The sequence below is a fragment of the Colobus angolensis genome, unplaced genomic scaffold (genome assembly GCF_000951035.1).
Source record: "Colobus angolensis palliatus isolate OR3802 unplaced genomic scaffold, Cang.pa_1.0 Scaffold30, whole genome shotgun sequence".
NCBI classification, from domain to species: domain Eukaryota; kingdom Metazoa; phylum Chordata; class Mammalia; order Primates; family Cercopithecidae; genus Colobus; species Colobus angolensis.
Genome location: NW_012116266.1, coordinates 7,784,870 through 7,798,041, shown reverse-complemented (window position 1 = coordinate 7,798,041; position 13,172 = coordinate 7,784,870). Strand labels below are relative to the sequence as shown.

Below are 13,172 nucleotides of genomic sequence, written 5' to 3'. Positions count from 1 at the left end.
AAATTGGATACCTTCCTTACACCTTATACATAAATTAATTCAAGATGGATTAGAGACTTAAATGTTAGACCTAAATCCATAAAAACCCTAGAAGAAAACCTAGGTAATACCACTCAGGACATAGGCATGGGCAAGGACTTCATGTCTAAAACACCAAAGCCAATGGCAACAAAAGCCGAAATTGACAATTGGGATCTAATTAAACTAAAGAGCTTCTGCAAAGCAAAAGAAACTATCATCAGAGTGAACAGGCAACCTACAGAATGGGAGAAAATTTTGCAATCTACTCATCTGACAAAGGGCTAATATCCAGAACAGAACTCAAACAAATTTACAAGAAAAAAACAAACAACCCCATCAAAAAGTGGGTGAAGGATATGAACAGATACTTCTCAAAAGAAGACATTCATACAGCCAACAGACACATGAAAAAATGTTCATCATCACTGGCCATCAGAGAAATGCAAATCAAAACCACAATGAGATACCATCTCACACCAGTTAGAATGGCGATCATTAAAAAGTCAGGAAGCAACAGGTGGAGAGGATGTGGAGAAATAGGAACACTTTTATACTGTTGGTGGGACTGTAAATTAGTTCAACCATTGTGGAAAAGAGTGTGGCAATTCCTCGAGGATCTAGAAGTACAAATACCATTTGACCTAGCCATCCCATTACTGGGTATATACCCAAAGGATTATAAATGCTGCTGCTATAAAGACACATGCACACGTATGTTTACTGTGGCACTATTCACGATCGCAAAGACTTGGAACCAACCCAAATGTCCATCAATGACAGAGTGGATTAAGAAAATGTGGCACATATACACCATGGAATACTATGCAGCCATAAAAATGGATGAGTTCTTATCCTTTGTAGGGACATGGATGCAGCTGGGAACCATCATTCTCAGCAAACTATCACAAGAACAGAAAACCAAACACTGCATGTTCTCACTCACAGGTGGGAACTGAACAATGAGAACACTTGGCCACACCACACACTGGGGCCTGTCATGGGGTGGGGGAAGGGGGAGGGATAGTATTAGAAGAAATACCTAATGTAAATGACAAGTTAATGGGTGCAGCACACCAACATGGCACATGTATACGTATGTAACAAACCTGCACTTTGTGCACATGTACTCCAGACCTTAAAGTATAATTTTAAAAAAATAAAACAATAAAAAATAAGATGTAAAAATGATGATGAAGAGATCTGTTATTACTGGTTAAAAATATTCATTAATCATAACTTCTCATCCATCTGTTAACTATTCTTCTTAGGAATTAGAGACAGAATAAACATTAGCTAGACCTTAAAAAAAAAAGTATAATAATAATAATAAAATATGTGTGACAGGTGCAGTGGCTCATGTCTGTAATCCCAGCACTTTCAGAGGCCAATGTGGGAGAATCGCTTGAGTTCATGAATTTGAGACCAGCCTGGGCAGCATGGTGAGTCCCTATCTCTGCAAAAAATACAAAAATTAACTGGACGCTGTGGCACACGCCTGTAGTTCCAGCTACTTGGGAAGTTGAGGTGGGAGGACCAATTGACCCCAGGAGGTTGAGATTGCAGTGAGCTATGATGGCACAACTGCACTCAAGCCTGGGTGGCAGAGCGAGACTGTCTCAAAACGAACGAACAAACAAACAAAAAACAGATACTAGCGAGGCTGTGGAGAAAAGGGAATGCTCATACTCTGTTGGTGGGAATGTAAATTAGCTCAGCCACTTTGGAAGGCAGTTTGGAGATTTCTTAAAGAAATTAAAACAGAACTACCATTCAACCCAGTAATTCCACTATTGGGTATATATCCAAAAGAAAATAAATCATTCTACAAAAAGATACATGCGTTCATGTTCATCACAGCATTATTCACAATAGCAAAGACATGGAATCAACCTAAGTGTTCATCAACAGTGGATTGGATAAGGAAAATGTGGTATATATACACCATGGAAGAGTATGCAGCCATAAAAATCCCTGAAATCATGTCTTCATGGCAACATGCATGTAAGTAGAGGCCATTATCCTAAGCAAATTAACACAGAAACAGAAAACCAAATACTGCATGTTCTCACTTACAAGTGGGAGGTAAACACTGGCTACTTAAGGACACAAAGATGGCAACAATAGAAACTGGGGACTATTACAGCAGGGAAGGAGAGGGGAAAGGGTTGAAAAACTATGTATTGGATGCTATACTCTGTATCTGGGTAACAGGATCAATCATACTCTAAGCCTCAGCCTCATGAAATATATCCAGGTAACAAACCTTCACATGCACTCTGGAATCTAAAACAAAAATGGAAATTATAAAAAAAACAAAACAAAACAGAAATTAAATTGTGAAGGAGACTGAGTATCAAAAGACCTTTTCTGTTAGTGTCTGTAACAAAGTTCAAATTTAGCTTCTTGGAAACAATTTTTAAATAGCTAAGAGCGTCAACAGAAAACTGTGGAATACAGGAAAAGAACTACTTCACACTTCCTGAATCTTCTCAAACTTGGTATCTGCATATCAATGACTTTAGATTTTGTTTTTATGTTGCTGTTACTTTTGCTAAGGAAGTATTATGGTATACATAGATACTGTCTATTCTATTTTGAAAAAATCTAGGAAAATACATTAAGATCTGTTTATTATTACTATTAGTGGTTTCTTGTGTATGTGTTGGTTTGACAAGTAGAGGTTGTTTTCTAACCAAAAACATAACACAAAACAAAGATTTAGTACAGGATTACCTGTGCAAACAGCTGGGACAAAAACACAGGGAGACAAATGAAAATTTAAGCTACTCATGTTTATTAACTGATTTACATTTGACAAAACAAAGATAGGTGCACAAAGAGCTGTCTGACAAAGTCAAATCCCAGGTATCGAACAATAGTATTCCCCTGGCTGCCCTAGAGGGCACTTGTGCCCACTCTGCGGGGGATGTGCTCTGCCATGCGACCACTTGGTTATCACACTGCGCTGCTGTTGGGCTGCATGTGGAGTACAGGTCTGCATGCATCTGACATCAGAGAAGTGGCCCACTCAACACTAACAGCCCCAGTTTGAGATGTCGCAAGTCGATGTTAGTAACCACCAAGTACTAATTCTGTACTAAAATGGTCAGAAAAGATAACAAGCTTTGAGTACTGTGTAAAATTATACCTTTTATCGAGAATAGGCTCTTGTAAGCTGCCTTGTAACTTATTTCCTCCCTTGCCAAAGTCTATCCATTTATGTCAAATCAAGAATATACAGCACAAAATTTTCTAAAAACGTACTTTAACAATGGTCATTAACTTCCCCCTAAGGACCCATGCCTAAGGTTATTTACATAAGATTTGGGATCTTCATAATTTAGGAGAACTTTTAATTCTGAGCTCAGAAAGATACTTTTCCTACTAGATAATAGGACACTCAGAAATACCTGAGGTATAATCACTGAAAACCTTCTTAAAGCAAAAAAAAAGCAAAAAAAAAGAAGATTGAGGTTTCCTATACTGGCATGAAAGTATACATACAATTTTTATTACAGAAAAAACTAAAATATGAATAATACCAAAACATAACAGATAAATTGGGAGGAACCAGCTATTAGGCTCCAATTCTTCTTACTATATTTTGCATAAAATGCTAGTATCACAGAGATTATCAGGATATACCAAAAATGATTTTAAGTGGAAACTTCAAAAAACAGCAAAACCCAGTTTTAAGACAGGATTCATCTCTAGAGACATTACACATCAGTATACAATTAAGGTGTTTCCGGTGGAACATCAACATCAGTGTACTTTAAAAAAATCTAAGTCTGGTTCTTTTTAATCAGATGTTCTTATTTGTCTGCTAACACACCCCCACCACCCTGCCTCAAAATGATCATTTAGTCATTAATTATAAAAAAGTATACAAATTATACTCAATACAGAGCACGGCAAAATCTAGTTCAATTTATAGCTTTATGTAATACACATAAATCGGACAATTTAACTTTGTACTACTGTCTGGCCCTACAGTTTCCTACTTCCTGATGTTTCTTGGAAACTGTAACTGTTCAGGCAACAGAAACCCTAATTACTTTCTTAGGGAACAAATAAAAAATTTTAAGAATTGGCTAAAGTAAGCACCCCAGAGTCACTTTATGAAACACAAATTCAAATGGTATTTTAAAAAAGTGAATTGGAATACGTGGGAAATTTAAACAGCAGGGATTCTTCTATTTAATACCTGCCCCATTCAGGGACACTTATATTCACATATAAACCCACTGGAATCCTTTCTGAATGTGTATGCTCTATTGACCTCAGCACAACTGAGTGAAGGGGAACGAAAGGGAGAGACCATCTTCATCCTTTGTTTTTGCAGAATTTATTTAGAAAAATTTTATTAAGAGATTCTAAAAAGTATAAGAAACGAACACATTTTTACCACTGCATTCATGTTGGCTTTTTGAGCACATAGCTCTAAGTTGGGGGTGGGGGGCGGTGGCAGGGATGCCTCAAAAGGGGAGAGGAAGGACTCTCCTTGGCCTGGGAATAGGTGTGCCTATGGGAACCATAGGAGCAAGAGTCAAGAGTTCTTCAGAAAATTGCCTTTAAGTCAGGACAAATGAACAAAACATTTGCAAATGAAGCACCAAAAAGATCAAGTAATTTACTTGCCATTTTCATAAACAAAATAATTAGTCCCCTCTCTCATCTTTTCTCTATCATGTCTTTTGTATAAAGACATTTCTTTCTGAGCTGCGTGCTGTCTAGACAAAGCCACGTCATCTGATGAGAGGCAGACTTTGCTCAGCAACATTGAGAAAAAACAGATCTACCTCTTTCCATTTCTTAGCCTGTGTCAACTGCTGAATGCTGAAACCTAACCCCAGAGCCTCACTTTGCCATTTCATACAGTTTGAATTAAAAAAAAAAAAGAACCTTAGAGAAAAAGAAAAAGCTTTGACTCCCCCATTAAAAAGTTTATTCTCTAATTCTATAAATATCAAGAAGGCAGATGTGTTTTATTTTATTTGACATTAGGAAAAAAAAAAAAACAAAACACAATCTCAAAGCAAGCACCTGGGTTTTACTTCAGTTTATAATAATTTAATGTGCCTGAGAATTTTTGTGCAAATACATGTCATCTTTCATTAAAAATATGCATAGCGCACTTTGGAAAAAGTTGGTTTAGTTGCAACCAACTTTTCTCACAAAAAATTTTACATATATAAATATAAAACATTCCCTAATTCCTATTGATTGCACTTCTGGCTTAACCCCTTCCAGCCTCCAAGGAATTTTTAAAAACATGCAATTATGTTTGTATTCCTTGGCTACTGCACTTATTCAGAAGAAATATTCTAAAAACAAGTTTTCTTGGTTCCAATTTACCACATTTTGCTTCTTAAAAGTAAATCCCTCCCATGCTCTACCCATTTTTTTTTGGAGGTTGTATAAAAATACAAATTTAAAAAAGGAACTTTTATTAATCATAAATACAAAATAATTGAGTGGTATTTGGGCTCCCAGGGGCTCAAAGGCCTGAAAACAGAAAGGAAAATAGGAGTCTCCACCTATGATTCAATGAAAAAGATGAAACTCCTAATTTTGCTAATGCTGTGAGCATATCATTTGATGGATGCATAATTTAACCAGATATTAACAGGGGAAACAAATAAGCCATCTCACTATTGTCTCAGTAATAGACTGAGCTTACCCCACCAACCCTTCAGAATGGCTTTCTGTAAGCAATAAAGCTGCTCCTTTTCTCTTCCCATTCTTCTAACCTGGGTTCTCTCTGCTTTATGCTTACCAGAAGTAAATGTGCCAGGAAGTTCAGTATCTCTGTATGTTTTAGTATTACTGAATTTATTTTTATTCACTTTTTATTTTCAAGACAAGAAAACTCAACTGAAGGAGTATATTAAACCTTTCTTTCCTGCCTCTGAACACTCATGGCCCATTCATTTATACTTTCAATTTGCCCGACTTCCTCCATTAGGGCTCATCCCAATTTTATTTCCATTCCTCCATTCCCCCTTTCACATTCACAACCCTTGTGCAACATTCCTTTTCTCTCAAGTCAGACCAGACTACATGTTTCAGTGCATATCTATCCCTCATGTGCTAATTTGTATAAGAGGTCAGTTAACTGCTGAACCTCAGTCCTCCTTCAGGACACCCATTTTGGGTGAGGATGTGCAAACTGGGGCAGCAAAGCTACCCATTATGACTGGAAGACTCTGATTCCTCCTTAGTCCACCTAATAAACTGCTACCTGAATTTAAATAAACAGCAGAATCTGGTTTTTGAAGACCAATTTCTGCCTCCTGGCATCTTCCATTCTCTTGGGCACCAGGGTTCTTGACCACTCTGGCTATCCCCAGTCTCTTCAGCCTGTCCACTAAGTTCATCTTCAACTGGCCAACATCAGGAGGGTTCCGGGAGGGTCTCAAGCCATACATCTCCTGGAGGAATGTCTCAGCTGGTCGAGAGGCCAAAAAATTTTCAGAGAGATTCACTCGAGGCTCAAAGGGCAAAGGAGAAGGGCAAGGTGAGTGAGATGGTGAATTTGGTGGTGTGGAAGGGATAGCCAGGGATTTAGGGAGAGGCTGGAGGGGGTTCTCTGAAATTGGGCTGTGGTACACTTTGGCAGAGATGCCTCGTTCTTGTAGAAGTTTGGCCAAGCTCATGGTGCTACTGAAGGTTGTAGTGGAATCTCGTCGGTTGGTGATGGACTCACCAATGCTGAGTCTATAGGACAAGACAGGTGAATTCACAGCCGTGTTGGATGAACTGCTACCACTACTTCCACAGGATAATGAAGGGAACCCAGAGCTTAAAAAAAAAGTAAGTGGGAGACAGTGTTTAAGAATAAAAAGCAAGCCCCACGCTGGCATTTAAAGTAATTACAGTAGTTATCCTTGGTAAATATAAAGTAACAGGCAACAAACACATCTGTAACTGTACGCCGTGGAACAGATCTGGGAAATGAAAATTTGACGTGATACTTCAATGATTAATTATTTGTAATCTGTAACTTAGTAATTAACTTATTAAAATATTTTCAGTGGGATATGAAAGGTATTGCTGTACTCTTAGATAACTTTACTCTTAAATTTTAACTCTAAAATGTACATCTGTAGAAATACAATTAAATTTTATGACAGAAAGCAAAGAAATTTGAAGACTAAGGAAAGTAATCTTTAGAATGTTTATTTATATATCCATTCCATAAAGTGAGATACATTGAGACAATAATCCATAGGTAAACAGTTTACCAACTTAAAAAAAAATTAAACATGAAATGCTCTTCTGGGAGAAGTTTCCTTCTTTTTAATCTTTTAATTTTATTTTATTGCGAAATAATAAACTTCCAATTGTTAAATTTTATTTTCTCAAGAAATGTTAATTTCAAACAATGATAGTATAAAAATATCCACAGAATGAATTTTTCTCAACCTTGACTTGAAACATGTGTTTTCAGAAAATTAAAAATAACTAATAGTTTCAACATCTATTCAGTAATACTTCTTCAGCATTACTTCAGTATTCAGTAATACTACTGAACATATAGAAGTGAAGGTGAGCTTGTGCAGAGGACTGGCCCTGTAAATCTTGCAGTTTGGCTAACTCCGGGTATATAGCCCCAGCTGGGTCATTTATTAGTTGTCTGCCCTAGGACCAGTGACCTCAACCTTCCATGCCTCAGTTTACTTTACACAATACATACTCAGTTGCCCTGCCCACTTTTGTAATAATCAAATGAGAAAATTCTTATTTTATGCTTAGTCGAAAAGAAAAACTAACCAATCATGTACTTAAGGAAACGGGAATGAAATGGAGATGGTACTTCTTTAGCCACTTTCCCCGCAAAGCAAATGTTACCAGTATTTAATAGATCAACTTTCACTTCAACACAAAATACTCAATATATTAAACATCAGGATATCAAAAATTTTAAAGATTATGAACAAAACACAAGCTTACAATTAACAAACTTTCTAAAGCACCAACTTGTATAGAAGCAGCAAAATTCAAATAAGTTTGACTCCGTGGTCAAACCAGTTCAACTAAAAAGCCTCTGATCCGGAATAGTCTATATATTGTATTCCCAGTCTCTAATCTCCCTATTTCTACTAGACTCTAGAACTGCCTGTCTTTACCCAAATTGTATACTTCATATAATGGCATCAACCTGTATTAAGAGTCTCCTCAAGAACCAATTTTGTAAAACTTGTTATCTTGATGACTATAAGAACAATGTAGAAAAAAATGCAGATTTTTTTGTTACAGACTTTATTGGGATCTTTAGTGGATATCATCCAAATGCTTCCCTAAATAATTCATTTGCTTCTATTTTATAGACATGGTGAATCATAATCTTATTTCCCTCCACACTGGCAGCTAGAAAGTTAAGACTCAAATACGTGGCTAACCTTAGCAAGCTAACATGGCTAACATAAGACTTTATGGTACAATTTGCACACTAGCTTTATTCTTTTACCCATTTTATATGCTTACTCTTGATTTCCCTTTGCAACATCTTTCTTTTCTACTTCTAGTTAACATTATTCTTTAATGCATTTAAAGTAATTATAGTAGTTATCCTTGGTAAATATAAAGGGACAGGCAACAAACACATCATTAACTGTGCACTGTTACACGTTCTACATATCTTTAAAAGCCACCTGAGATCCTTTTGGGAATTGTTAGGATGGGAATGGCATCAATATGGCTTAATAAGGGACTACATATTAGAATATTCAACTTTTAGCCTATGTAGTAAATAATTTGGCCTTGCCCAGAGAGGTCTGGCCTTTGCCCTCCGCTCCTTGGACGCAATCTATGTCACAATAGGAGTGTCTTTGGCTAGAGTGGAGGCTGATCACACTAAATCTTAGGGTGGGCCAGGCCATACCCAACAGTCTTAGGGTGAGGAATGGCCATGCCAAAAAGACCAACCATGTGATTTAGGGTAGGGCCTTTGAGTCATGCAGTATCAGTTGGCCAGAAGGCTGAGTTCAACTCTGTTGAACTGAGTTCAATCAATCATACCTACACAACGAAGCCTCAATACAGACAGACTGTAAACACTAATACTTGGGTGAACTTACCTGGTTGGTAATATTCTGTGTGTACCGTCACATATCAATACCAGGAGAGTAATGAATCCTAAGGACACATGTAGAATCCTCTAAGACTCTGCCCTATGCCTTTCTTCCTTTGGACAATTTTAACCTGTATTCTTCCCTTGTAATACAGTAGCCACAAGTATAACAACTTGCTGTGAGTTCTGTGAGATCTTCTAGCAAATTACTGAACCTGAAAGTGGTTTTGGGAACCCTCTGCACTTGCAGGTGTTGTCAGAAGTGAAGGTGAGCTTGTGCAGAGGACAGGCCCTGTAAATCTTGCAGTTTGGCTAACTCCGGGTATATAGCCCCAGCTGGGTTATTTATTAGTTGTCTGCCCTAGAACCAGTCACCTCAACCTTCCATGCCTCAGTTTACTTTACACAATACATACTCAAGTTGCCCTGCCTACTTTTATAATAATCAAATTAGAAAATGCAATGTGAAAATATTCTAAAGACACATTATCACAGAACATTAATTAACATTCTAGAAATTAAAATGAAGGTAATTTTTAAAAGAAATTCATGAAAATATAGCTGAGGAAAGAAGTGAGGCCCCAGATTTTCCAGGTACTCTTACCTGGGGGTAACCTGAGTGATGTCAGAGGGATGTAATATTCTACAGGTGGTGAAAGTGAATGTTGAGTTTGTGCATGACAGGCACTTTCCTGGATTGGCGGTTGCAACTGAAATAGATTTTTAGGGAGCAAATACAAGATTGAAAGACTAGATTAATAATGTAAAAAACTCATCATTATTTATTAATAATATAGCATTTATCAAGTACCTTTTGTACTAAAAATCCCCAAATCTGGAAATGAAATAAATATACATAAAGATTGTACTAGTATTAACTGGTTAGTATACAGGTGAATCCAATACTTTAAAACTGTAAAGCAAAAGGCATAAACAAAGCTTAGAAATGAGAAAAGAAAACTGAAAAAATACATTAAAAAAATCAAGATCCAGTTATCCAAATGATTCAGCCAAATTTATCTACTCTGGTGGTTCTCAAAGTATGGTCTGAAGACTGTGGGAGTCTACAGGTCAAAGCTACTTTCATAGTAATGTTAAGACTATGTTAAGACAGAGGCCTTTTCTTTGTGACTGGGTTTACATTTGCACTGCAAAAGCAATGGAAGGCAAAACTCCTGGCTCCTCAGCACAAATCAAGGCAGTATCACCAAGTTGTACTAGTCTTCTTAATTGTTATGCACTTGGTATTTTTTTAAAAGCCATATTCACTTAAGAATGTCCTTGAAGTAGCAGTAAAAATTATCTATTAAATTTTGAATCTTAGCCCTTGAGTCATTTTCCTGTTCTGTGCGATGAAATAGGAAAGATGTATTAAGCACTCTTGCTGCACACTGAGATACAGTGGTTATCCAGAGGAAAATACTTGTGCAACTGATTTGAAATTTTGTCATGGAATACCATTTTTACTTTAAAGAACTAACAGACAAACTATAGTTATTCAGACTTGGGTGTTAAGAGAGACATGTTAAAAATGAATGAAGTGAGCCTGTCCCTTCAAGAAAAACAGCTAACAAAACGTGAGCTTTCAAGAAAAAGTTAGTTTTGGAAAACTTATATCCACCACTGAAAGCATGAACATCCTTAAAGACTTTTCTGATGAGATAGGTGGTGATCATTAATATGATTTTAATATTTTTATGTAATAAAATGTGCCAACATTTGGAAAATCTGCATAACTCCATGAACCAATCAACATTTTCTAAATGATCAATGCATGATGTTAAAAATCAAGCATGGGTGAAAGATATATTCAAAATGTAGGATATGACCAATGCATTTTATTTAATTTTAATTTTAATTTTTTTTTTAGTAGAGACAGGGTTTCATCATGTTGGCCAGGCTGGTCTCAAACTCCTGACCTCAGGTGATTGCCCACCTTGGTCTCCCAAAGTGCTGGGATTACAGGTGTGAGCTACCAGCCTGACCAATGCATTTTAATGTTAACAAAGTAATGAAAAGTTAATTGTTAGGGTTTCTGATCTCACATTGCTACAAATGTTCAAGAAACTACTACTTACCTAGTTTTACTATAATATCAAAAAATAGCTACAAATATCTGAAAAGACTATTAAAACACTCTTTCCTTTTCCAACTGCATGTTTTTGCCTGGCTGCATTTCCTTCATATTGTTTAACTTGTTCAACTGAAACAACATATTGCAACAGACTGAAGGTAGATGCTGATAATGAGAATAAAGCTATTTTGTATTAAGTCAAAAATGAGAGACTTGCACAACTGTTTTTCTCACTATGAAAAAAATAGCTATTTTTCACAAAACATATTTGTGTACAATTATTTTAAATGAGTTAATACACATTTTTATAGTTTCTCAGTTTTGATTTATGATATATTAAATGTCAATAGATATAACCTACACAGATAGGCTCTCTGGAATTCTCAGTGATTTTTAAGAGTGTAAAGAGTTCCTGAGCCCAAAAAGTTTGTGAACCACTGACCTGAATTCATCCAGCTCTCTACCTAATCTACTAATGTAGGCTGGCTAAGATAAAGTGGAGGGGATTAGCAATGCCACTAACGCTACAGATTTTCATTATCTGGTATCCAAGATTGAGTACCCTCCAGTGAGCAGAAGTAGCCAGCTGACTATCTAATAAGTCAGAATGCAAAGTACTTCTGGTTACTATACCACATTTGACCAGACACTCTTCTCACCTGTAACTGGTCCACCTGCTGAAGTAATGGGTGGTAGGAAGATCCCCGTTACTGGCTTGGATGTTGACAGTTTCTCTTCCACTTGAAGAGGTTGCTGAACCTGAAAAGTAATACCCTCCTCTTCATCCTCTTCTAAATCTGAGATGTGATAAATGGTATCCCTGGGCAACTGGGTAAAGCCTTTAGTAATGACACCTGGTCGTGGATCAAGGATGGTTCCCAAGTTTGGCTGAGCAAGCTGCTGCCAGTGATACAGAGTTTGTGATCCTGAATATGCAAAACAAAGGAGGGGGAAAAGGCATGTTTACATTTCCCACAAATCTTAAAACAGAAGCTAAAATTATATGTGTAATAACAATAATGACAGCAATAAAATTATTTATTTGGTGTTAATAATTTGGTAAAAGCTGCAAATTAAAGTTTTCAGTGGAAGATGACAAGATGTCAAAGGTATGAGTAACAATCTGTTTTAACAGTTAACTTTGAGAAGGACATCTAAAGGGGTGAAAAAAACCCCAAGGAGACACCCTTAATAGGAAAGGAGCTTCGCTGCTGAGGCAGTGATGGAAGATAGGTGCCTAAGAGGTGAGCTGTATTTTCCCAGGTGACAAAAAAGTCAAATACTTCTCTGGCCTGGAACTATGCCTATGAAGTTGAAAGTCAAAAGCCAGGCTCCCAGGGAGAACAGGAAAATGAAGAAGATAATGAAAAGGAGGATATGTTCTACTGGTTCCAGACTATAGAACCCTGGTGAATGATGACCCCAAGCAACTGCACCAGATGCGATGTCTAATTATGTCACTGTAGTAATTTCATCCTAAAAATGGCAAGTCCGGGGGTGGAGCAAGATGGCCGAATAGGAACAGCTCCAGTCTCCAACTCCTAGCGCGAGTGACACAGAACACCGGTGATTTCTGCATTTTAAACTGAGGTACTGGGGTCATCTCACTAGGGAGTGCCAGATAATCGGTGCTGGTCAGCTGCTGCAGCCCAACCAGCGAGAGCTGAAGCAGGGGCGAGGCATCGCCTCACCTGGGAAGCGCAAGGGGGAAGGGAGTCCCTTTTCCTAGCCAGGGGAACTGAGACACACAACACCTGGAAAATCGGGTAATTCCCACCCCAATACTGCGCTTTAAGCAAACGGGCACACCAGGAGATTATACCCACACCTGGCCAGGAGGGTCCCACGGACACGGAGCCTCCCTCCTTGCTAACACAGCAGTCTGCGATCTAACCGCAAGGCAGCAGCAAGGCTGGGGGAGGGGCGCCCGCCATTGCTGAGGCTTAAGTAGGTAAACAAAGCCGCTGGGAAGCTCGAACTGGGTGGAGCTCACAGCAGCTC

At 37.7% G+C, this 13,172-nt stretch overlaps 1 protein-coding gene across 1 annotated transcript in view; it reads right to left on the bottom strand.

The window, feature by feature from the left end:
* Window positions 1–2,792: 2,792 nt before the first annotated feature.
* Window positions 2,793–13,172, bottom strand: part of TRAK2 (trafficking protein, kinesin binding 2) — a 95,208-nt gene continuing 84,828 nt past the window's right edge. Inside the window, exons 13-15 of the mRNA XM_011950006.1 lie at window positions 11,831–12,097; window positions 9,702–9,807; window positions 2,793–6,825 (exon numbers count right to left, since the gene is read on the bottom strand). Coding sequence (XP_011805396.1) covers window positions 6,150–6,825; window positions 9,702–9,807; window positions 11,831–12,097 — 1,049 coding nt within the window. The 3' untranslated portion in view covers window positions 2,793–6,149. The remainder of the gene's footprint in view (window positions 6,826–9,701; window positions 9,808–11,830; window positions 12,098–13,172) is intronic.